The sequence below is a fragment of the Thermobia domestica genome, chromosome 16 (genome assembly GCF_964235325.1).
Source record: "Thermobia domestica chromosome 16, izTheDome1.hap1.1, whole genome shotgun sequence".
NCBI classification, from domain to species: Eukaryota; Metazoa; Arthropoda; class Insecta; order Zygentoma; family Lepismatidae; genus Thermobia; species Thermobia domestica.
Window position 1 is genome coordinate 62,621,797 of NC_137469.1, and position 27,642 is coordinate 62,649,438.

At 36.4% G+C, this 27,642-nt stretch overlaps 1 protein-coding gene across 2 annotated transcripts in view; it reads right to left on the bottom strand.

The window, feature by feature from the left end:
• The window catches only part of LOC145673098 (inactive pancreatic lipase-related protein 1-like), a 146,935-nt gene that overhangs the window by 44,273 nt on the left and 75,020 nt on the right, over positions 1-27,642 (bottom strand). For both annotated transcript variants that reach the window (XM_081742459.1, XM_081742458.1), the window contains exon 3: positions 3,281-3,429. In XM_081742459.1, the coding sequence (XP_081598585.1) occupies positions 3,281-3,429 (149 nt within the window). The remainder of the gene's footprint in view (positions 1-3,280; positions 3,430-27,642) is intronic.

Genomic DNA, 27,642 nt, shown 5'->3' on the forward strand with positions numbered 1-27,642 from the left:
AAACAGAGGTGGGGGAGGGGCCAATCCCAGGAATCTGGGTAACGGTTCTGATCCTGCTAAAGGGTGGAAACTCTGTGGGATATGGGCCGGCACCAAACTCAAATGGTGACTTAACGCGTACCATTGGGTCCGGGATGAGATACCACGGGAGTATCTCGACGTGTGCCTGGTACCTCTACACGACAAGGCGGTTGCCAGTTGAACGATAGAGGTAGGCAGGGCCGGGATTGAACAAGGCCCCCGGGCATTTCCTGGGGCTCAGGAATTGGGTTGGACTCTGCCGGGCAGTGGTCATACCGTTCGATTCGGTACCATGCGGGAGCTAATCCCAGGAATCTGAGTAACGGCAAGCGTATGGGGGAGGTGAGCTTGCCTTGAAACGCTCGGGCGCCATGCCTGCAGAGCATGATAGGACTGACTCGCTAGCAGTCTTCCTCAACCAGTAGGTCTACTGGTAGTCACTCAGGACTTCGGTCTGCCCGCACAGTGGGCGTATCCCACTCCCTCAGAAAATGGGAGTTACATCGCTTAGGCGAGTCAGAATTAGGGGGCAAATTCTGACGGTGCACATTGTGCACGAGCAATCAATAGCGTATTGAGGAACTACGGGCGGGGTGCGATACATTTGAGCGGTACCCGTCCATTAAATAGATCGAACGGTCGCGGGCATGCTCTCCATGCATGCAACTAAGCGTGGAACAGTAGATCATTAGCATCAAAGTTACTAATGTATTGGAATTTCACTTCTTTGAAAACAAGATCCTAAGACGAATATTCGGACCCAAAAGGAATGGGAATGGTGAATGGCGGAAACTTCATAACGAGAATTACGTAATTTATATCGTTTTCAAAGTTTTGACTGGAAATCCAATCGGAAAATGACCATTAGGAAGACCTAGGCGCAAATGGGAGGACAATATAAAGATGGATCTCACAGAAATAGGAATACGAAGTAAAAACTGGATTTAGTTGGCTAAAGATAGAAGTCAATAGAGAGCTTTTGTGAACGCGGCATTGAACCTCCAGGTTCCATAGGCTATAGAGTTAGTCGGTATGAAATGTAAATAGTTGTAAATTTCCATACCTTTTCTCCAAGTGGATTTAAATACAACCAATGGTAGTTTTGTCAAGTTTAACAAAAAAATCCAAAATAAGCCTCTTGAAAGCAGCTCTTATTTGTAAAAGAATACATAATGATCGCTTTTGGCTGTTGCAATGGTATGTCCAACATGCTTCATAAACATTCAGCTTAGTGTAACATCAAAAGCTGCTTCTCTCATATGTTAAAAAAAGCAAGTTTGGTAAGGTGAGTGTAGGGGCGAATTCTATTTCGCCCCTGGTGCCGAAATTTCTATCTACGGCTGTGGTCTTTCTACAGTACGATTGTAATACATATAATATACTATACCATCGTTTCCCAACCGGTGTGCCCCGGCACACTGGTGTGCCGTGAATGGGCCGCTGGTGTGCCGCGAGGAATCGAAACAAAATTATTAACTTTATAGCAATCAAATTGCAAAACGTAGGGAAAAATGTATATTTATATTTCACATTACTATGAACCTCTACTATGAATCTACAATTTTAAATTTCATACCGGGTTACTGTTCTGTACATTTCTAATGTTGAAAAAAGTATCTGTTATCATTGTTATGATCACTAGTGCTTCTTTATTGTTGCAGACTATTTCGTAACTTGAAAATTTAAAATATCATTCAATCCTTTCGACGAATTACCTTCATTTGTGTTTTAAAAGTAAAAGAGATTTGTTTGTTCGTTCGTTATTTAGTGATCTAAGGTTGGATAAAGTTTTAAAAAGAAAGCAGATTTTTAAAAGCCTAAGTTTAATATTTCATTGCATTTTTTTTTTCAATTTTTAAATTAGAATGAAAAATAAGCATAATGATTTACGGCGGGGAAAAAGTGATAGAGCTTTTTCCTCTGTGAGAAGGAGATCAATAATCACAGAAAAAAAATACCACTGTATTTATATTTACAAATAATAATATCTATAAGTGTGTCGCGAGAATCCAAGTAACACCCGTAGTGTGCCGCAAGTTGAAAAAGGTTGGGAAACACTGTACTATACTATACTCATAGAATTGCGACAATTTAATTGCAACTTAAACTGTATTGTTTCAATTTAATTAGGATGTTTAAAAACGGATAGTAATTATGCTAAACGTGAACTCGCTTTACTGATTGTTACTAAGACCAGGGCTGTGTCCATACAAAGATTTGAACATTAATATTTGTGTGACCGCAAGTTAATTGGTAGCCAGACTAACCAAAAAAGTTAAATGTAAATATAACAACTATTAATTAGGGGCAATATTAACGGTTTGGGGGGGAACTACTACTACTGCTAATACTACTACTACTACTACTACTACTACTACTACTACTACTACTACTACTACTTCTACTACTACTACTACTACTACTACTACTACTACTACTACTACTAATAATAATAATAATAATAATAATAATAATAATAATAATAATAATAATAATAATAATAATAATAGTAGCGAAAGTTCGACTAGATACTAGGATTAGATGAGTGCTTTGGCAGAACTAGCCACTGTAGCCCACTTACGCTAACTTAACAGGATAGGGCTACTAAAGCATGAAACTGCACTAAGGTGGCCAGTTTTGTTTTCTGTCATTCAATAAGGTATATAGAAGACTGGAACCTAAGAAGATGGAAAGGAAGAATAGGTTGGTATTAGAATTAGGGATACCATGTATACGACAGCTAATGTTTTCATTTTGCAAGTAATCGCCTCCACGCGTCAATTAATAAACCACCGAAGACATTTTTGTCTTCGTATTGTATTGCCGAGCCAGATCCATCGCAGAGGGATGAGATAAACTACATGTAGGAGAACTAAGGCATTACAGTTTCATTACACAGATTTTGCACACGTCGATTACATATTTTCCGATTTATGGCACTCTGACTTCTTAGAAGTTCATTATTGGACATACGGTATAGAATACTGACTTTATATCTGTGCCGTCCACAGTTCATATTTGTTACTTTCAGAAAGATTGGCACAGACTACAACTTACGTTAACTACACATGTTTAACAGTTATTTTATAGTACACGTTGTTACAATACACTTCACTTACGTACCATGCTCTGATAATTGACTAATGAAGCTTGACATTAGATAATAATATATTAAAAATACCATGTTCTACATGCACTTTACATATATATCTACTTCATGTGAAAAATGTAAACGCTTCATTATTGATGAATCACTTACCATTCTTGATTATGGTAAAAACTTGCTCCTTGGCACTCGAGAGGAATCCATGAATAATAATTTTCGTCTTTTTGCGAGGATTAAACCTACATGCTTGAAGTTGTTTGGTGTCATTTACTCGTATCTTACATGCTCTTTTAGGATTTTTTCTGTAAATACAAGAAAAGAAAGTTAATTATGCACTGTTAGTTAATAATTCTTGAATTTACTTTTTAGTTACGGTACCGTTGTCTCTACATAGAGAATTCCTTTCTATTTTTTTTTTTTTATATACAGTAAACCCAGTTTTCCAATTAGATACGTTTTGAAGAGTGTTCATAATAATTACAAGGTACGTATATGTATTTATATGGCCATTTATATGTATCTCAACAAAAGTAGAATAACAGCACCATCTGGGCCACGATAGCTCATTTCTAGAAGGATCACCTTAGGTGCCAGGGGTCCCTGGTTTTAAAGATGATTTCAGAAAATGATTTCCCCCTTGAGCGGATTTCAGTACACTGGGAAGTGAAAATTAGTACTGCCAAAATACTGAGAATCCTCATGGAGCACGATAGAAGATATGATCCCGGGGATATTCCCCCCAGATCATCCTCTGAAATCATTACTGCCTCGTTTGATCCCAGGCCATATGGATTATGGTGGGCAATATCCTGTCCGTAGATTTACCTGATATTCTTTCATTCTCCCCCACATTATCATTCCGCCAGTTATTTGATTCACTTTCATTAACCATTCGTTTTCTTTATCCTAAACTACAGATGTAAGAGCTCGAGGTGGGCACGATGTCTCAAGTTGTAGAGTGCTAATTGTAGAGTTTTCCACTTGGACAAAACTACTTCGACACTGTGCTTCGTCCCTTATTTTCGGACTTCAGTGATTATATTCTTGTTTCTGGTCTCATATTTTGGTTTTAACTAGTTCGAATCATGTAGGCCTACTACTGTATGTACTCTTCTATATCCAAGATTCATATAGGTCTATCTTCAAACGTTGACAACACAGTATGTCAAGACTTCACAGGTATGGTTCTACTCATAATTAGATTTGTTTTGTTAGATGTTATAATTTGTGTTCCGTGCCATTTAACAAAATTTCATTTTGTGCTCAGTTAGCAACACTGCATTACATATGATGCTATTAAGCATGTCTATGGGCACAATGTTTGCTTACTATACTGTTGTGTCAATGTCATTTGGATTATTTTAATCATTTTGAAGTTCTTCCTGTGTAAGTATATGTTTTGCATTGCTATCTTCACATGATTATAGATTCTTCTTTCCTCTGTGTCTCCTGTGTTTCTGGGTGTCGGCCCGTAAAACTTTGGATTTCTCACTTTTCTTCACTCCTCTATCGATTGCGCATTGTTTGATTGGGCAATGCTACTATCAATATAAGATGTTCCCTTGTGAGTTATATAAGGACCAAGAACATATCATTTTTTCAAAGGATAGCCGTTTCTAGTGTGAACGTTACTATCATACTTCATACTTTTGTATTTTATTGGATTTTCATTTCACTTTAAGACTGAAAATTATAGTTTCTAATACTATTGCATTTACTCATTATTTTTTAATTAAGGACGAAGAATATATCAAGAATGAAATGAAATGAAATCTTTTGAGTTTTGTGTCCAACGTTATGCCGGCTAGGCTAGAGACGGTGATAATGAGAAATGAAATAAATGGTAGAATGATTATGTGGGAGGAAACGGGAGAACCCCGAGAAAAAACGCACGCGGTGTTTATCCACGACAAAATTTATTTGGCCTCAGTTGGGATTGAACCAAGAAGCCCATGCACCAGAGGTGAACGCTCTACCATTGAGCCATCGCAGCCCAATATATAAAAAAAAAATTATCAGAGGATACCCGTATCTAGTGTGCAAGTACTCTCATCCTTAACATTATGTGTTTTATTGATTTTATTTTACATTAAGGCTGACAGTTACTGTTGTTTCTAATGCTAATGTGTCATTTCTTCATTGTGTTTCTTATTAAATATTCTGACTTGTTTTTTTCGTATTACATAAAAAAGTCATGTTGATATATAAAGGTAAGCAAGTACTGTAATTTTTTGTAAGTACATTAAAATGTAATACTACTCACGTTCCTGCTGTTCATTGACTTTTGAAGCTTTCAGTGAAACCCATTAATGGATATCATACACGATTATTGCATTACTAATCATTAACTAAATGGATAAATTATTTATGATACTATTATCCTTGTAGCGTAAAAGCGAATATTCTTCCTCATCTCTAATATTATTTCTTTAAGAATTCCTATAACGCACTTATTTCAGTGTTTAATAATGGCATTTATGTGCTTCTCTTTATTTAAAAAAAAAAATCTTACATTGCAAGTCATCTATGCCGAGATGTGAAATTGTCATATTCTAAAGCATACTTCAATAGTTTCAGCTCGTTTCTGTGTTGTTGCTATCTGAATATTCTAAGCCACCATTTTCGTATACAAAACTTTCTTTCTCTGTTTGTAAGTAAATGTATTTCTAAGAAACTGTAACTGATCCTAGAGCCTATTGTATTGAATAAATAAATAAATAAATAGAGTTGGTACTTGCATCTGATTAGTTATGTTAAAGATGTCACACAAATCCAGAATCAATTCTATATGAAAACTGTTAATAAAATTGTGGCAGGCGATGTGACATAAAATGTGATTGTGTGCAGTATTCGTAAGTTTCCTTTAAAAATTTCCCTCGAGTGACACAAATTTTCCCTTTTCTTATCACATTTTCCCTAGTTTTTGACTGTCCAATTCCTATGACAGAAGTTAATGTGATAAGATTAACTTAGCTATATTAAAGGGAGTGCCAACTTTTGATTTCTGCTTCTATTATTATTACTTTTTTATTCACTTTTTTTTTTTTTTTTTTACAGAAAATACAAATACATCCAGTCAAAATTGAGTGCAAATTACGCTACTTTGAACACACACATATATGATTTACTTCTGAAGAACAAATAAATATTTAAGCTTTTATATTGGTCAATCAGTCAGCGCAGAATTTCCCTGCAACCTTCAGCTTTTTTTTTTTTTTGAAAAAATCCTTTTTTTTTTCCTTTTTGTTAAATTTACCTACCAAATTTCTCTAGATTAGGAAAATTTTCCTCAAACTATGAACACTGATTGTGTGACGACACCTTTAATTTGATTACCGCATTATGACGCAAGCTGCTTTGAATTTGTTAGGGATGGTATCGAGACGAGACGAGACGAGACTTTATACAGTCTCGGTCTCGTCTCGGTTGATAAGTAGCGGTCTCGGTCTCGATCTCGTCTCGAGTCAAAAATCGCCGTCTCGGTCTCGGTCTCGTCTCGGTCAACAGATGCCTGTCTCGATCTCGGTCTCGGTCTCGAAGGCCAAGTCTCGGTCTCGTCTCGGGTCTCGTCTCGAAAGTCTTGAAATATTTAGTGTGAAATTAAAATTGTTGAAGTATTATTATCGTACAGTCTGTCGTTTCCGCTTATTTTTTGCCTTCATTCTTGACTTTGAATTATGGTATGATGTACCTCTTCGTAGCTAATTTGCTAGCGCTGATGCTTTCCATGTGTGTGTTCCAGGTTCAATCATCAGTGGGTATAACATACCCGGGATAAAACCCTAATAGTAACCCATATTTCACTTTTTAGCAATAAACTTTGTCTCAAATAGCTTCAGTACTGCCTATACAATTAAACTCTATTAAATTAACTCCAGTACTATACAGTAGTTTATTTCCTTCCTTTGAATCAGAATTGTTCAATACTTCCTAACGGATAACGCAACACATAGCAGCACGAATGTATTTAATTGTACCAAAATTGAAATTTTACAATTTCTCATTTATTATCCAATACATTCTGAAAACAGAATATAATATAATATTCATTATCTTAACAAATATAGTAAATTATTACTACAATATATTTTGTTTCAAATTGATCAAATGATTTATTACCGTATCACATCTCATTATTTAATTGACACTTTAAAACAGGAACTTCCTTAACCTTCTGGTGGGAGCTACGGCACTCATCTTTGCATCGTTGGTCTCGGGTTGGATCACCAAACAAGTTAGATTCAAAGTCCGGTGTTTCGTATAATTCGCGTCTCACTTTAAGTACATTCTGTTTCTTATGCAAGTTCATAAGGTCGTAGTGTATTACATAAGCATATATCCAGTGCCGTAACATAGATTAAGCTTATTCCTGATTTCTCAACAGTGCATGTGATCTTTATTCGAGAAAACTAACTGTGCGTTCATTATATTGAAATTTTATATTGATTGAAAATTACTTGCGAACATAAACATACATATTATATAAGTATATAGGCAATTCGAGCTATATATATATATATATATATATATATATATATATATATATATATATATATATATATATATATATATATATATATATATATATATATATATATTTTGTCTGTCCTGGCAATACGAGTGATTCTTAACTTTCTAGTTTTCTTTTCTATTAATTTTCGTACTTTTGCTGCAATATGAAGTCAAAAATATTTTTTTCGCTGTACGAATTTCGAATTTCGTTAAATTTTGGATCTGTTTTTACCCCACCTTACCCAGTAAAAGTATATATATATATATATATATATATATATATATATATATATATATATATATATATAAGAACTTTAGAGGTAGATTATGCTAAGTCACTTTTTGGTCGAAATTGATTAACAATACTTTTTAACAGACTATGTTCTTTCTAGTGGTGTAATAATATGTCTAAAAGCATCCCATTACTTTGTAACTACTTAGTATAGTTTGAAAAACAGAAAAACAGTACTATAGGTCTTACTTAAGGAACCGGTTTTTCGCTTCTCCTGTAAAATTACGAAATTATAACTTGGTTTAGTTTATCTCTGATATCCAGATATAGTAAAATCATAATCATAATTATAATCAACAATTATGAACCCACTGCTGGATGAAGGTCTTTCCAATCTTCTCTACAACTATTTATCTTGAGCAATTCTTTCTCAGATTACTCCCCAGTTGTTCTTGATTTCGTCAAACCTTCTTGTACAAGAACGTTTTCTAGGCTGTTTTTATCTCGTGGTATCCTGTCTAGAATTGTTTTTGTTCGTCGATCATAATTTCTTGCAATATGTCCAGCACATTTTCCAGTCCACATATTAAAAATCATTTCACTAGTACCAGTCATTAGTTGCCAAATAATTCATTTCTACGGTATATATTTGTTCTACAAATAGTTCAAATCCGGTACTTCTGGAGCACAAGGATCTAGTTTTTGATCTTCGAATCTGACAACACTGACTCAATGATTTAAATCACCATGATGTGAGGGCCCATTTGGTCTAGTGGCTAGCACACTTGACTTCGGTTCGCTTTGTCCCGAATTCGATTTCCGGTAGGAGTACAGTTGAACGACCGAAGTGGTTCGGATTCCATTATAATCATTAGCTCCACGTCTAGTTTAGACGCTCTAACATAATCGTGGGACATTAAACTAAAACAAACCAAACAAAAATCAGGGTGGAAAAAAATCATGATTTTTTTAATAAAAATCATTTTTGTTGGTTTTTTTTATTTAAATCGATTTTTTTGATTTAAATCAAACCTTTCTCCTCGTATAATACAAGTCGCGAACTGGAGAAAAAACATTAGGAATTAATATTAAATGAAAATTATGCCATTTAAGTGAAAGTATTTTGGTTTAATTTCGAATTAATCCTCAATCCTTAACCTATTTCAATTCGAAACAATATTTCTTAAGCATTAAGGAAAAAACGTACAGCAACGTTTATCAACATGACACTTTTCTTTTCACGAAAGTTCCTGATATTTGGCAGTATATTTTTTAAAACATCGAAACTAGCCAGTGGCACGAAATATATCTAAAATACATAAATTTCGCCCAAAATTAACTGTTTAACTTTATGGCCTATGGAACCCGGAGGTTCATTGCCGCGTTCACGGAAACTCTCCACTGACTTCTATCCTTAGCCAACTGGATCCAGTTTCTATTTTGTATTATTATTTCTGCGAGATTCATCTTAATATTGTCATCCCATCTGCGCCTAGATCTTCCTAATGGTCGTTTTCCGATCGGTCTTCCAGTTAAAAATTTGAAAGTGTTCCTATTTTCTTCCATCCTGCCCACCTGAGTCTCCTAGAGTTGATGACCCTAGCAATGTTTGGTAAACCGTAAAAATTAAGTGGTTCCTCGTTATGAAATTCCCTCATTCCCGCTCCTCTTGGGTCTGAATATTCGTCTCAGGATCTTGTTCTCATATACTTTCAGTCTACGTTCTTCCCTCATAGTAAGCGACCATGTTTCGGAACCATACAGAAGCAAGGTGTCTACCAGTCAGGAAAAGTCAGGGAATTTGCAGGGTCAGGGAAAATGTCAGGGAATTTCATTGTGTATCAGGGAAAAATCTTTCCCAGGCTGTGAGGGGTGAAGAAATGCCACTAAAATAGTCATAAATTACAGGTAAATGAATTGGATCGTTTGTACGTTTGTAGAATATTGTATAAGCATATAAACAATGGTGAAAACTTACAGTTCACTTTAAATATAAGTTAGGGGCGCGGTGGTTCACTGGTAGAGCGTTCACCTCCGGTGCTTGGGTTCCCTGGTTCGATCCCAGCTTGCACCGTGTGAACTTTATGGTGGACAAACACCGTGGTCGTGGGTTTTCTCGGGGTTCTCCCGTTTCCTCCCACTTTCTTCATTTCATTCATTACTCATCATCACCGTCTCCTTTAGCCTAACCGGTATAATCGTGGGACGTAAAACTGAAAGATTTCATTTTCATGATTTAAATATAAGTTACTTTTCATGAGTTACTAAGAAAAAAAGAATGACAGAGTCAGAGAAAATTCTAATTTTGTCAGGGAAAGTCAGGGAATTTGATTATGCTTGCTTGCTAGACACCCTGAGAGCAACAAGCATATATATTTTAATCTTCAAATTCCTGGGCAGAATTCGTGACGACAAGAGATTTTGAACTGAATAATAACACGAATTCCCTGCTTAGTCGACATTTAATTTCTTCGTAGATATCGTTTTCGTCTGTTAGTATTGATCCTAGATATTTGGAAGATTCCACTTTATCAAAAGTATTATTCGATATTTTAACGCATCCAAAATTTTCCGTATTACGATCCCGAGGAACTTCGTTCTATGTATTTAGTACATAAATTTCGCCTAAAGTTTTATTTACTTATTTTTTGTTTCGGAAAGGGGATCGGGCCCCTCTAAATACGCCCCTATTATCTGGAAACAAACAAATAGACGTGTACATAAAAGAATTTTTGTCTTAAATGTCGATGGTGATTTCTCCGTTGGAATAGTTAACGATTTAAAAACCCTATGTTACGAAGACAAGAAAGCAGGATTCTCCCGTTACCCGTTCAAAACGGGAATTTTCCTAATCATCCTCTGCATGATACTCATTTTCATACTGTGTTGTACATGCATTTGAGTCTCATTGTATTATGATTATTATCTTCCATAATCGAAATAACAGAACAGAAACGGGATTTTACTTACTTTCACTTTAAATTAATTTATTTCGAAATTTGATTTAAATCAACGATTTTTATTAAAAAAATCAAGTGATTTAAATCTTGATTAAAATCGTGATTTAAATCAGACTGATTTAAATCAATCCACCGTGCCAAAAATCAACACAGTGTGTACTACTAACTGTAAGTCCTTCAATAACTGCATAGGGTCGAGTTTGAGGTGGTCGGTGGTCAAACTAAAACAAGTGAAATGTAACTAGGGTGTAATTAGAACTTTCTCTTAACCATGATTTTGTGTACATCACGATTAAGGCTTAGGGGAACACTAGGGTTACAGAAAAGTTATCAGTTACATTTAATTTCAGTTACAATTTGCATTTACATGTATTGCTAGAACCAAAACTTTGACATTAACATTAACATTAACATTATAAAGACTACGAAAAACATCGTCTTTTATAAACATTATTGCACCATAAACCAAATTACGAGCAATTTTAAAATATTTTGCAGTTTAGCTACGTTATTTGCACACACACACACATACATACATACACACATATATATACCTGGGTAGTGTTCTTAGTAATGTCATGAAATGCGAACGTGAAATAAAAGCAAGGATAGGAATGGCGAAAGAAGCCTTTAAAAGAAAGAAAAGTCTGTTTTGTGGGACCTTGAACAAAGAGTTGAGAAAAAGACTCATAAAATGCTTCGTGTGGAGTGTTGCACTGTATGGGGCGGAAACGTGGACATTAAGTAAAGGTGACGAAAATCGACTGGAAGCCTTCGAAATGTAGGTGTGGAGAAGAATGGAAAGAATTAGTTGAGTCGAGCGGAAAACGAATGAGAGAGTGTTAGAAATGGTGGGTGAGAAAAGAACACTTTTAGATATTATTAGGAAGAGGAAGAGAAACTGGTTGGGACATTGCCTAAGAAGAGATTGTATTATGAGGGACGTCCTAGAGGGTATGGTGGCGGGAAAGAGAGGGAGGGGGCGAAAGAGACTACAATTAATGGATGATATTAAAACAGAAAGATCATACGCGAAGACGAAAAGGTTAGCGGAGGACCGTGGAGCATGGAAGCTTCTCAGCTGCGGCAAGTGACCTGCCAATAAAGGCAGAATACCTATGATGATATATATATATAGATAGATAGATAGATATAGATATATATATATAGATATAGATATATATATAGATATAGATATATATAAGAGAGAGAGATTATATATAACAGCAGTGGATTTTGTTTCGGGAGAAGCTTGAGGAACTGGTAAGAAACATTTGTGTTGTAATTGCAATATAATCACAAAAAATAATCACAAATTTATTTCGGAAGGGGCTTGAGCCCGACACCTACCCCCTAAATACGCCACTGTACATCAGTCAACCGTTCCCATATTGTCCCACACAGAAACGAAACAAATTTTCACTAAAGGCAAAATAGCTGTCAATATTCGAGACGAGACCGAGACTTTCGAGACTGACCAAGGTCTCGTCTCGGTCTCGTCTCGATTTATAGAGGTCTGTCTCGGTCTCGGTCTCGTCTCGGTATGTAAAAGTTTGTCTCGGTCTCGGTCTCGTCTCGGTATATAAAAGTCCGTCTCGGTCTCGGTTTCGTCTCGAATTATCGAGACGAGACCGAGACGAGACCGAGACTAGTCTCGGTCTCGGTACCATCCCTAGAATTTGTAGTTATATACACCGTCTTTAAAATATGTCTGCAACATGTAGAACTTTCAGGAACTTGATAAGGTGGTTAGGCAATCAACATGACTCTTGTGGTATATTTGGTTGAATAACTTATAGCTGCTGGCTACCAATTAAATGCCAATTAGTGAACAAATAAAGATAGCCATTCTTGGACCTAACATACGATTCATAGATAGTGAAACCCTGCTCCCTCCCTCCAAGTAAACTTTGTGGTGGACAAACACCGTGTGCGTGGGTTTTCTCGGGGTTCTCCCGTTTCCTCCTACTTTTTTTCATTCCACCCATTTCATTCATCTCTCATCATCACCGTCTCCTTTAGCCTAACTGGCATAACCGTGGGACGTAAAACTCAAAAATTTCATTTCATTTCATAGGTAGTGAATCTTGTAAATGCATTCTTTTTAATTGTAGAATTTACTACAGAGAAACAAAGTTGACACTGAGGTACAAAAGTTGTAAAAAAAAAGTATTTAAAAAAAACGAACATTTCCGATTTTCTTAAAGCCATTTTTTTTTTTTCATCTCTAGCCTAAACTCTAGCGGTAGTGACAAGCCTAACAGTGGAAAACGGTAGGCTAGCCAATTTAGCCAAATGACGACGTTGGTCCTACATTGTAATGGCCGTTTTATCAAGTATTTGTTAACGTAGCCCCTAACGAAAGAAATAAAATTGCGACTGGTCAGTGCGAGATCGAAACTATTGGATAAATTATGGCAAATTGTCGGCTGACCAACATACATTTTAACTACGTTGGACTAACATATTGTTCAACTTTTGTTTTCCCAGTTTACATACTCCCAATCACGCTGATCATTAGCCTAAATAAGACCTTTCAAGAATGCTAGTACGAAAGGGCTTAAAGATTTCATTTCATTTACATTAAGAGCGCTCTGGTATCATAGAAACTAGGAAGTCATTCTATTTCTAAACATACAGGGTAAGCACAGAATGGCGTAAAATAGAGTATACGTGCCTGTAATACAAAAATTACAAAAAAAAAAAACTCAATCATACAAATCTTTCTTGGGTAATCGTTTTCAATTTGATGATGTCGATATTATACAAGGATTAGTCATGTGTCTTGCAATATTTCTTCAGGTGTGTGTATACACCGTGATCGACCGTAAGTATAAGCTCAAACTGGCCCAAGAGATACTGTAGTGAGCGGACTACTTAATACGAAAACCGCCAATCCATCGGTAACCTCAATCACTTGTTAGTGGCAGTGATAAAAAGTGCTCAACATCAATCTGTTACGTGAACTGTTTCTGTATGAGTTCAATTCGGGCATAACGCTACCAGCAGCAATCCAAAACATTTACCATGCGAAACGGTAAAAAGGAAAATGAATCAAAACAAAGCAACTCGTTGGTTCCAGAAATTTCGTGCAGGTTGTGAAAATGCCAAAGATCAGCCAAGGTTTGACTGCCCCATGGTAGCAGATTCTGAAGTCACACGATATGTCATTGAGAAAGGGGAAATACATCCATCTGTGCACGATGATTGTCAAACTAACTCGTCATGTTTCAGTCCACTGTAGTGCATCAACTTCACGAAGTCGGGAAAACCATCAGAAGCTGCCGCATTGTGAGTTGACGCTACCTTACTTCTAGAGAAGAGTGGATGTGTGCACACAACTGTCGCAAAATCCGCATGATGTGCATTTCCTCAAACGGATTTTTACATGCGACAAAAAGTTAGTGTTTTTCCGCAATCCCAATGTGCAAAAACAGTGGTTGAGAAAGGGCCAACTTCCAAAACTGGTCGTCAAACAGGGCTGTTTTGAGCATAAAGTAATGTTCTGTGTATGGTGGAACTACGAATGGGTAGTTCATTTCAAGTTTCTTCGTAATGATCGTACCATCAATGCCGACCTCTACTCTGAACAGTTGGAGAGTACGTATGCTGCACTGCGTCAAAAATATCCATCATTCGTGAACCGAAAGCGCATCCTACTACAACAGGATAACGCAAAACGCAACAAAAAATTCAGAACTTGATGACATCGAACTGATATCAGACAAAAAGCATATAGTGATAGACCTTGCCACTTCGAGTTAGTATCTGTTTCTGTCCATCGTATACTTCCTAAAATCCGGTGCTTCACGAACCAGCTGGAGGTGGAAACAGCAATAACTGACTTCTTTGCCTCTAAGGACAAGAGGTGGTGTCGATGTTGAATCGAGTACATTAGATACTCCAGGGCATTTTTTAAGCTACCTTTTTGTATCCAAATGGATACCTAGGGCCAGCACTTGGATAACCAGGCCCAGGAGCTTGGATACCCAGTGCACTTCATATTTTTTTTTTTTAATTAGGTCTACTGGAAAAGTCCTTAACAATAAATTACTTGAATTACTGTAAATTTAAAATTACTTCAATATACTTTGGTTTTCTGAATATATGTATTAGTTTGTATTCTGTGGATAAGTGTAAAATATCTTTTCTTCGTTTCGCCTACTCATTGGTCTACCTCGAGATGCTAGTACTTTCATTCTACTCTAATACAGTGTTCGGGCCATTATGCCCTCTGTTTGTTTCATAAAATTAAGAAGAAAATGAAGGCTTATGTTTTTTCAGTGTTTGAGCCTATTGTGAGCATTTCCAAAACTTGGAACAAAATATATGTTTAATGTAGTGTCAGTTTTGCTGTAGAGATGTCTCTGCAGGTCAATATGGTTTCTATTTGTAGTATCTTACTCTGGCGGTCTCTTGTCTTTCTTTTCAAAAATACCGTTAGGCCGCCTCCCGCATCTTTTGTCAGTGTTGTGTTGTGCTTTCCTGCAAAAGCCTCGTGTGCGGGATCTTCAGTGTTTGGGTATTGGATTTTCTTAGTCTAATACTTATTAACTCCAGCAACTATACAAATTTATACAGACCAAAATTCCAGATGCAAAATAAATTGTTATTGCTTTCAGTAACTCATTATCTGTTTAATTAAATGCGCAAAACAATAAACTATTGTTTGGTCGGCGTATACATACAGAGAAAGTTAATAGATTGATTAAAGAGGTAGAAAGGTTGGAGTCGAACTCTCACATGAGTAACGGTCCACATGATGTTTGGATTATGTACCTTTTGAATAGTCTCTGAGAGAAAATAACAGAAGAAAAGAAGTTGCTATTTGGATATTTAATTTTCATGAAATGGAATTATTACTTATCCTTAGCTTACAATACTTGTTTGCTTCGTTACAATTAAGACTCATTATTTCTGATAAAATATGGAGAAAAGAACATTTACAACACTTTTGGGAACACTTTGCGTTACGACGATAGCCACTTACATCAAAAACGGCGAGATATAGAGCAAGAAGGAGCTCCTGATTCAGAGTGTCGACGCCGATGGGTTTTTTAGTGAAAATTACTCACGCCGAATGATTAATGTAGCTACGTGAAGTCAAAGCCAGGCAGGATTGTCGTCTGTCGTCTATAAGGTAGGCCCACGTGTTAGAACATATTTGAGCCTAAGCTAACCTATCTATTGAAGAGGAGGAGGTTGTAAATAGAAAGGAACTAGAGAGACAGCATTAGTTATGCTTGCCATGTTTGTTTTCTTTGTTGCTTGTATGTTTTCTGGAGACAATTGAATATCGAGTTTCCTAAAATCCATTTCCGTTTTATTGAGAAGAAGCGATCACAGACGATTTTCCCTTCAAAGTCAAATTGTATTTTAATCTTTAGTATAACTGATTTTTTCACACATCCTACCATCACATCGATCTACTATGCACTACATTGTTTATATTCATTTGATGCGACGCATATTAAGTTATAAACTTTCATAAAAACATTTTTGATTTTGTGCTTAGGTTGGGTCATATTGAGTACATTGACTATGCATACATAATTTTGAAGTTGTTATTTTAGAGGCCGTTGAGACTAGCTTTCAGCTATTCCTAAGTTACACTCGTGCATTTACAATTTGGTTCGTTTTCCAAAGATTCCCAATTCTCATTATCGTCTAATTCCAGTCTTCTCAAAGATTGTTCTCTTTAACCTTACTTGTTTTATTCTGGCCTAACATTTCATGACAACCAAACACTTCGTGTCTGTTATAGGCAATATCGGCACTAGCATGCGCAGGACATTGGGAAGGTGGGTGCCAGATCTAAAGTACCACCGTATGGAATGTCGTCTTCCCCCCCCCCCCTCCTTTCCCCTAAGAAAAGATAACATCATTGCATCCGATGCTGCGTCGGCGACGCACGGCACACATGCAGACGGGAAATAATTTACACGTAATCTCTTCTCAGTTTGTAATAATTCTACTTAAAAAGGCTTGTCTAATGGGGTACCAAGTCACCCATGGCACCCACGTTGCGCACGCCTGTGAATATCGATAATTGAGATTTGTTCAGACCAATTTTCTGACATAATTAATAGATGGCACAAACTTGTAATAAAATGGGATTGTCATTAAGTATAAAGCGCTATTTTTAACAATTTTGACCCAATTTGTTCCACAATTAGCTTCAATGGCGGATTTACACCGGTGGGGAAAGGGCTGAGCTCCTCCGAAATTTTAGGATTTCTATAGAAAACGAATCAAATGTTTCTCATAACCTTCAAGTCCCTCCCCTTAAAACTTTGAGATTTCTAAACACGAAGTATTCCTAAGAGAATCACCTACTATTTTTTTCTAAATTTGTCGCTGGTTACCTTTGTGCCTCTCTTATTTTTTCTCTGATTCTCAGATATTAGAACCTCTAATACTCAGAATATAATCACTGTATATTTTTCTTTTTTTTTTTTTCTTTCTTTCTTCAGCGCGAGTTTTCTTAAATATTGCCGGAAAATTTTCGGTTTTCTTTGGGAATTTTATGATCAGTTAGATGGTACGAAATGTCAACAGTTAAATTGTTAAAAAGAATCCCTTATGTTATATAGAATAACAAATTGTAAACCTTTCTCAAGCTCTGTACGTTACATAATTAATGGACTGTCCTAACAGTATCTAATGCCGAAATCCCCAATACATTCTTTTTTCATAGGAAAAGTAGGGCTACATGCAATGCTCCTGTTGATGGCGATGTGTTGAATCGGAAATGAAACGGTTAGGAGAAGTCTGACAAATACGCCATTTTATATGTCATTATTTCAAAAGTGTACATTGTACAAAAATGCACTTTAAAAACTTTGTGTGTTTGAATTTTGCTATGTGTGTCAAGGGTCCTTTAGTGCCTGGATACCCAGTAGCAATTTCTTAAAAAATGCACTGAGATACTCTATGACTTACCCTTTAAAGTGATTTTCATCCCAGTCATTAGTAACTGCAGGGATACAGAGCTCTGAAATTGGGTATATCTTTTGATGCACAGTAACTTCTAATCAATAGTATATATAATATACCGGCGGCGGATCGTGGGAAAATATAGTAAGACTCGCGCAGAGCAAAATACGACCATTTTTATGGGGGCTTCCAACCATATAATTTTCTGATAGTTTGCATACTAGCTAACGGGATATCGCTATGTACTGGGTTTGAAGAAAATTGATGTAAAATTTCAGATACTTTCACTTTGACATGGTTGCTGCCACATAACATACTATTTATATACTACCATGTTGCATATTATTCGAAAGCTTATGTTCTACACTTCCTGGATATATAGACTATAGAAGATATTTGTAGTTTCGCCTAGTTTCAAGTCTGGGAGAATAGGATACCAAAACATAATTTAGAATTCATAACTGCTTCAGTTTTCCAAAACTTGTAGTGGCTAGCTGAGTAAATCGCGACAAGGCAAGACCGCCACTGTAAATATACTATAGGGTTGCCAAAATGTCTTGATCCGTGGCAAAAATGCGAACTAAAGCTCACAATCATGCGTTGAGCCAATAAGGGTTCAGATGTTGATAAGCTAGAAAAAGAGAGTGGAAGTCCTTCAGCTGATAGCAGCACTTGGCAAGGAAGACTAGATGTCAAGTCAATGTGGTATATCTTTAGTTATAAACGTGAATCTTGCTTTCCCAACCTAAACCTGAAGTCATACTTCTAGTGTTATTCCGTTTCCATACCTTGTCGTTTTCCCTCATTTATTCTACTTGTTATCTATGCCTGTTCTTCCGACGTAAAAACCTGCTTCTACATCACACATCGATTTCTATAAAAGCACAAATAAAAATACAAAGATGCTACGGTTTCTTGCGACATCTAACGTAGATGAATAGTATTATCTTTCGTTTATGTCCATTTCTTTGATGGATGAATAACACGAAAACAAGAAATAAATATAAATTAACTTCATTGAAGCATAAGATAGAAACCTCTGAAGAATGAAAATACAATCGTTTGTAGTATGTAATGATCGCATTACAACAAAAATAAAATCGAAGGAAACTAAATTCTTTGGAAAACTCTAGTTGTCACGACGAAAGGATAAAGTTCTTGCATGGCCAACGAAAATAATACTTTTTTTAAGAGTTCACCAACAACTTCAGTTACACTTTATAAAATCTATGAACAAACAAAAAGCAACATTGATTTCTCGTAGTTCTTGGAATAACTTCACCGTTTCCTCCTACAAAGTTATAATCACGCGTTTCTCTCATCCGTAGCAAATGAACGGAAAAAGTTAGGGAGAGAAATCACAGCGCTGGAAAGACAAATAACCTTCGTTTATGGTTTTGCGTTTAATCTATTTTCAGTACACTGATAACGGCTTTGATGGAAGATAGTTTTTTTTTTCTTGTCGTGAAGTTTGTGATCGAAGAGGAAAACATGTTCCTGTGTATGTTATAATTATTTCTTTGTTTTGTTTCTCCAAATGAATTTCTAATTTGAGTGATTCTGTTGTGTTATAGTTGAATAAACACTAGATTTTATTAAGATATAAAATATGGACTAATGAGACTTGGAAACTGTGACTGTTTAACACTAGTGAAACCATAAATTTGTTAACTTTTTTTGTCTGTTTTCTGTAAATCGTTCAGTCAGATGGAGAAATAATTAGATTTTTCTGAATTAGGAATGTAGGGGAGACCATTTGGAGAGACCAAACTTCTGAATCACCTCGTTGCTTAATAGAGATGAAAAAAATAGGTTTTTTCTTGACCTTTTATGACTTTCTTATTTAAGTAACACTTTTGTTCCCCTTTAATGAATCATACAATTAAGGAAGTGTGTTTACAACATTCAGGTGCTTTTAAATCCTATGTTCAGTTGGGGCTGAATGTCTTGATTGGTTTCCGAATTGCTATTGCATTCGTTGTCAGCAAATGCAAGTTATGCAATCCACCGTACAAGAGGTGTCATTTTGGTTGCCTGACCATCTTATCAAGTGTCTGAAAGTTACACATTCTTTCTTTAAGTTTGTGTCTAACTGGTTGCCTAAATTCAAACTGGCAGACAAATAATTATAATGATAATAAATTACAAAACTGTTTATGGTTTGATATAGAATTACGCTTATCTATAATTCTCCGTTCGGAAACACATTACCTATTATTACTTCAGCTATTTTGTTAGGACCTAATATGAAAAATGAATGAAATCTTTAAGTTTTACGTCCCACATTATGCCGGCTAGGGTAAAGGAGACGGTGACGATAAGAAATGAAGGAAGAAAGTGGGAAGAAACGGAAGAGCTCCAAGAAAACCCAAGGACCCATGTACCACGGGTGAACACTCTACCACCGAGTCATCGCGGCCCCAAAACCTAATATGAATCCAGTTTACTTAATTAAAACCATGAACGGTTATTTTGTGTACAATGTTATTTGTAGACGGTAATAAAAAGTTCATTGTTCACATAACATTTTGTTTCTTTACTGTTGTGTCAATAAAAGAATTTTACACTTTCTCCCCTCTATTTTATGGTCTTAATATATGATAGCTTTCAAAAAATTTTGTTCAAAACAATAATGTACTACATTTTCATAACAGTTATTAATAGGGATAGGATTTTTAATGTGTACCATTTTCTTTTAGAGAAAGAAAGAATTCTCATAAAGTACTCATTGTACAGTACCAAATGTTGCTTCCGGATGGGAATAGATATAATTTTCCAGTACCCTTTTTCTCCTTTTTGGACCCCTTTCTCCTTCACTGCTACGTTCTAAAATCTTGAGGGGGAAAAATCCTACAACTTCTATTACGATTTGTCTTTAAATAGCCCGATTTTTGAAGACGAAACTTTTCTGAAAGTAATACTGATTTGTGTGTAATGCAAACCACCAAATTTCCAAGTAATTCCTCTAAAAATTTTCACGAATCTCACCATTAACGGACATGGACGTGTCATTCGGACATCCGAATCAAACCTAGTCCATTCAGTAAACATAACAAAGATATGTTCATACACACACACACACACAAAAAAAATTAGGTGCCATGGACAATGAAGTAAGCCCTTGGGGCCCACTAACCCTGCTAGTACACTGTAAAAAACCGTTGTTATTTCAACGACATGCCTATGTCTTAGCACGATTGTGTTAAAATATAACACAAACAAGTGGTTAGAACAACTCACTCTCCATTTGGAGTTGTGTGTCAAATGCCGGTAGTTGAAATGACACAACCTGACACACAACCAGTAATCGAAAGATTGGTGGTTCGTTCCCTCCCCCCGTCACTGGAGTATTTTTTCTTACTTGTTTAAAGTGTTTTTTTTTAGACTCAGTATAATGTAAACACATTACGCATATAGGCGATTTAACATATTTTGAGGGAGTAATTTTGTGGTTCATTAAAGCTTACGGCACGGCTCAACACCGGTTGTGTGTTAAAGACTAACACACCTCCTGTGTTAAACGCCAACACCACGGGGTCTGTGTTGAACGAACACCGCATAGTGGTAGTGACGCTGGAACCACTGCCTTGTGTTAAAATTGAGTTGAATTAACACAACCATTTTTTACTGTGTATAAGAAAATCGTAGATTCGCAGTGAAATAGTTATTGCATCAACATTGTTCATTGGAAAGTCATGAGTAGGGATATTGCTATATGTAAACATTCCAAACGATGGGAGGTCCTTTGTTAAATCAATAGCAAAGAGTTAAATGTATAACAGATGGTCTTTGTAACAGTGTCATGTAATTTCATCATTATGTCATTTAAAGAAAGAAGAAAGTGTCACTTTAATGTGACATATAGATGTTGCACAATACTTTAACCCACAATACTTTTGTGGGAGGTGAGAAAGACATGTGAAATAACTTTTAGAAACATTGGAAACACAATAGAAAAGGTTAGAATTTGAAATTGACAAGGTTTTTTGTAAGTCTCACGTAATTTCACTATTTTGTGAATAAAAGAAAGAATATATTGTCACTTAAAAGTGAGATATGGGTGTCTGAGAATACTTTAACAGCAGGAAGTGAGAGAGACATGTCAAATAATTTAGTTTTATGTATTTAGAAAACATGGGAAAATTTCGATAAAGAACAAATGTTAAAAGACATTGAATGTTAGGTAAGGATGGCGGGGGATGGAAAGAACCCTTTGATGGGGAAGAGTAAAGAAAGAAACATAGACACTTGCTTGTATGTGTGTGTTCCAGGGTGATGGAGGGGTGAAATGTGCTGTGCATGGAGTAAAAGACCTTGTTTAATTTGGGCTGAGACTTGCAACCTAATGAGAATGAAAATATGTGAAAAAGAAATAGCACTCATTATTTGAAGGACAGAGAATTTAAGAATTAGATAGTTACGTGTCACTTTGTGAGAGTTATTACATTGCCACATACTGAGGGACTGCTCATAGGACTGCATGGGAACTGTACTTTCCTTTTGAGCAAAGGGTTGGTTTTAATCGGCGTACGAGTTGTTAGGCAATAGTTAAGGACCTTGGCACCTACAGTGAAATGTGGAAAATTACTACAATAGAAAGCGAAACATTTTTGTGTAGATGAGAAAATGTCATGTTGCTCGCGAACCCCTGTATGTGCAACCCTTTTGAGTTGTTAGCATGTAGATATTACTTGTGAAAGTTATTTGAGAAAACGTATGTGACATTTATTGTTGACGGTTGAGACCCCCTGTAATTTTGAGTTAAATGTAACTCTTTTTAGAAAAAAAAGATTTTTTTGACTTGTTAGACAGAAAAATGTACCATTTAGCATGATTTCTACCCTAATAGAATGAAAAAAGGCCTTTTTCTGGAAAAGATTCTTGTTAACTTTAAAGAATAGATATTGTACTTGTTTTTGTGAAAAACGAAAGGGTGAAAACAGACAGGTTAACCAGTATATATAAGGAAGTTTGAAATGAGACCAAATTATATAGTGTGCTTTTTAGCGTTGTGGAAACTTGGCTTGTGTATTTTTCTGTGAGTGTTTTGTTTGGAGAATAATTTTGGAATTACTGAAAGGAAAGGTAAGTTAAAATTACCATTTATATAAATAAATATGATAAAAAATATTGAACTTGGATTTTAAATGTATTTACATGAATTAAAATGACTTGTGTTTGCTTTTATTTATTGGACAAATGTCGGATATAACCGTTGTTATGATAGAAAAAGACATTGAGATTTGTTTCTAACGATTTTAAGATTGAAATACGCAAACCAGAAATGCTGTGTATTTCCTGAATAGTTTTTATGAGGGTTTAGCTACAATTTGAAACGCCAAGAAGCGCGTAGAGGACAGACAGGTTAGTTACCATTAGAAGTATGAACGGGAACGCATAAGAAAGCGAAAGCCAGACAGAGAGGGAGGAAAAAAAAGAGAAAAAGTTTGCTCGAGTGCAGGCTGCAGTAGGGGCTGGTAGAAGGGAGCGGGGGAGTTTGTGTTTGTACTTTGAAGGAAGGAAGGAAGGAGGGAGAGAGAGAATGTCTGCAAGGATGCACAAATGCCTTGGTGTGTGTGAGAGAGAGAGAGAGAATGTATGCGAGGATGAATAAACGCGTTGGTGTGTGTGTGTGTGTGTGTGAGAGAGAGAGAGACAGAGAGAGAGAGATAGAATGCGGGAAGTACACATAAATGCGTTGGTGTGCGTGAGAGGAGGCGTGGGTATACAAGGTTAACGTGAATAGCTCCGGTTACTACGTACGCTTCAAGCGATTTTTATTACTAGCTGAATGGAATGGAATTTACGAGCTTTGAAAGGAATGGAGAAAGCTTGTTTTTTTGAACACGAAAACTGCAAGTTGGCGTAACCCATGAGAAAATGAATATCAAATGATTGAATTAAATTAACGAAAACGAATAATTTGTTGATAATAGTGGCGTATGCGCGCGGCTTATTGAGATTGTAAGTGAATATGTAAATGCTTTAGAGTGATTATTTTTTTCTTTAGCTATTTACCCTCACTTTAAAGATATGTGTGCCATTTGAAACAATACAAATGGATTTAGCAGATATACCCATGTAAAACTACATTATATTGTATGGGAAAGCACATGTAAATTATAGAAATGTTAAAATGTTGATACTTACGTAACACAAAATGTCATCCTCTTCAATGGTTGAAGCACATACGGGAACTGTATAAAAACAACTAAAATATGGCGGGAAAAAAAGACGGGAAGCGACAAAATATTTTTGTCGGTAAACGTATGAGGCATTGCCGGTTGTACAAATAAGACTAACCCGATAAGTTTTGGTGTTAACTGCACAAAACCCTGTTTACTACTGACATGTGTTGGTATATAGATGGCGCTGATGGAAAAAGACTAAGATTTTTACGTATAATAACTTTAAATGAACATAAATCGTAAACTATTCATCGTACGACAAAATGGACAACAGAAAACGATTTATCAGGTCAAAATCTATATAGAAAGACACCCTACACGATAAACTTGAACAATTTTTATTTTTTTTTCGAATTCTTACAAGGGAACGGCGGAGTGGTATTACGTTTTACGCTTAACTATTGGTTGTAGAAAGTAAAGAAAGGTATTTGCTTGAATGTTAGGACCTAAGGAACAGTACAATATCAGTTAGAACAATGTGACTTTAAAATAAATTTAAATGGGTGTATCTCCTAAACTATCGATCGTAGGACAAAATGGACTACAAAAATCGATTTCTCAGGTCAAAATCTATATAGAAAGACACCCTACATGATAAACTTGAACAATTTTTATTTTTTTTAATTCTTACAAGGGAAGGGCGGAGTGGTATTACGTTTTACGCTAAACTATTGGTCGTAGAAACAAAAGAAAGGTATTTTCTTGAAGTTTACGACCTAACGAACACTACAATATAAGTTAGAACATTGTAACTTTAAAATAATTTTAAATGGGTGTAACTCCAAAACTATTGATCGTAGAACAAAATGGACAACAGAAAACGATTTATCAGGTTAAAATCTATATAGAAAGACACCCTACACGATAAACTTGAACAATTTTTATTTTTTTTCGAATTCTTACAAAGGAACGGCGGAGTGGTATTACGTTTTACGCTTAACTATTGGTTGTAGAAAGTAAAGAAAGGTATTTTCTTGAATGTTAGGACCTAAGGAACAGTACAATATCAGTTAGAACAATGTGACTTTAAAATAATTTTAAATGGGTGTATCTCCTAAACTATCGATCGTAGGACAAAATGGACTACAAAAATCGATTTCTCAGGTCAAAATCTATATAGAAAAACACCCTACATGATAAACTTGAACAATTTTTATTTTTTTTAATTCTTACAAGGGAAGGGCGGAGTGGTATTACGTTTTACGCTAAACTATTGGTCGTAGAAACAAAAGAAAGGTATTTTCTTGAAGTTTACGACCTAACGAACACTACAATATAAGTTAGAACCAGTGTTGGGCAAAATCAATTGAAATCAATTGCAATTGATCAATCAATTGAAAGTAATTGCTCTGAAAATCAATTGCAATTGATTTCAATTGCAATTGATTTCCATTTGTAATTGACAATTAATTTCAATTGCAATTGAATTCAATCATAAAATTTGCAATTAAATTTTCGTCAATTGTTAATTGTTAATTGGTCACTAGGCAATTGAAACTTTTAATTGTTAATTGTCAATTGCAAAGGGTGCAATTGAAACATTCAATTGTTAATTGCAATTGACAATTGAAACTTGTAATTGTTAATTGTAATTGTTAATTGCAATTGAAATCAGCAATTAAAACTGAAGGTAAGAAGATATTGTATTGTCCACTTGTTACTGTTTTACATATTTCAAATAAGGTACTTATAAGAAATGCTGGATACCTACCATCCCTTTCCCCCCTGGGAAGAAAGCCGTGAAACTAAGTGTTTTTTAAATATATTATGTTTATGGTTCTATAACCCTCGAAAGAACTCTATATGTCCGTCATGCATACAATAGGAATGAGCACGAGCGAGTTCGAGCGAGTTTTCTTTAAAACTCGACTCGACTCGAAGCAGATATCTTTGAGTTCGACTCGAGATCTCGGCTCGAAAAATTTCCCCCAACTCGACTCGAATTCGGATCGAGTTTCCAGTCGAGTCGAGCCAATTCGAGCTAAATCCTTTGTGTAGTTGCAAGTACTACTATCTTCAAGTATCCTACATAGACAATATAATTATCAATGATACTACTACTACTATTATAACTAATTATTATTATAACACCGTGTACCTGTATAAACATGGAATATAGGCGGTTTGTATCGGAATACTAAAAATTAGTTAACTGTCGATCTCGGTAGTCAAGAAATCTTCAGGAGGCAAGGACATCGGTCACGAGGTTCTTGGTTTGAGTTCAGGAGGAGCAAGTATTCGGGCTCGAGCCAAAAATTGTTAGAAGTTATGGGACTCCAGCCAAACATGTTTAAAACTGCTCGACCCGGGTTTAGGGTTGTGAACAACTCAAGCGGCTCGCTCACAGCTCATTCACTTATCGAGCCGAACCGAGAAGTGAGCCGAGCCAACAGCTTATCCAACCGAGCCAGCTCGAGCCGAAGGCTCACACGAGCCGAACAGAACCGAGCTGATTGCTTACCCCAACCGAGCCGGTTCAAGCCATTGGCTCAATTGAGCCCAGTCGATGGGTAATCCCAACCAAGCCAGCTCAAGCTGTACGCTCAGTTGAACCAAGCCGAGCCGGTTGACATCACTATTCCGGTTGGGCTTCTACTTTGGCTAAAAAATTGGACCGTGCAGTTCTCAGCCTTGATGGTAATAACTACAAAAATGATATGAAATCTTTAGTTTTACGTCCCACGCTTATGCCGGTTAGGCTAAAGGAGACGGTGATGATGGGAAATGATTGACATGAAGAAAGTGGGAGGAAACGGGAGAACCCCGAGAAAATCCACGAGCACGGTGTTTGTCCACCACAAAGTACAAACTGCGCGAGCTGGGATCGAACCAGGGACCTCAAGCACCGGAGGTGAACGCTCTACCACTGACCCACCGCGCCCCCTGGTAAGAACTACAGTATATACTTATATTGGTGCTCACGGCGTCATTAACTTGTTCCACCACCAACGAATTTCGAGGTACTTTGTTTTGCATCCTTTGTGCGTGTTTTGTGTCGCTTTGTGCGCCTATTCCCACATTTTGTGCATCACCGGAAGTGGGTCAAAATGGGCCTACAAATATGGCGGAACAAATTATTGCTCTTCCGCCACCAATGAATTTCGAGGTCGTTTCCTTCACATCGTTTTGTGCCGTTTTGTACGTCTACTTCCGTTTCGTGCGTCATGGGAAGTGGGTCAAAATGGGCTTCCAAGATGGGACGAAAATGACCAAGAATTCCGCTACTATCGAATTTCGAGGTCGTTAATTTCACACCGCGTACCCTTTTGTGCGCCTATTTCGACGTTTTGTGCGTAACTGGAAGATGGTCAAAATGGGCCTCGAAGGTGGGACGAAAATGACCCACTTCTCCGCCACTAAAGAATTTCGAGGTCCTTCATTTTACATCGACTACTGAATTTTCGTGCTGTTTCGTGCCCCCATTTCCACGTTTCGTGCGTCACCAGAAGTGGGTCAAAATAGGCTTCCAAGATGGGACGAAAATGACCCACTGTTCCGCCACTATCGAATTTCGAGGTCGTTAATTTCACATCACGTACCCTTTTGTGCGCGTATTTCGACGATTTGTGCGTCACTGAAAGACGGTCAAAATGGGCCTCGAATGTGGGACGAAAATGACCCACTGCTCCGCCACTACCAATTTTTGTGGTCCTTCCTTTCGCATCGACTAGTGAATGTTTCGTGCCG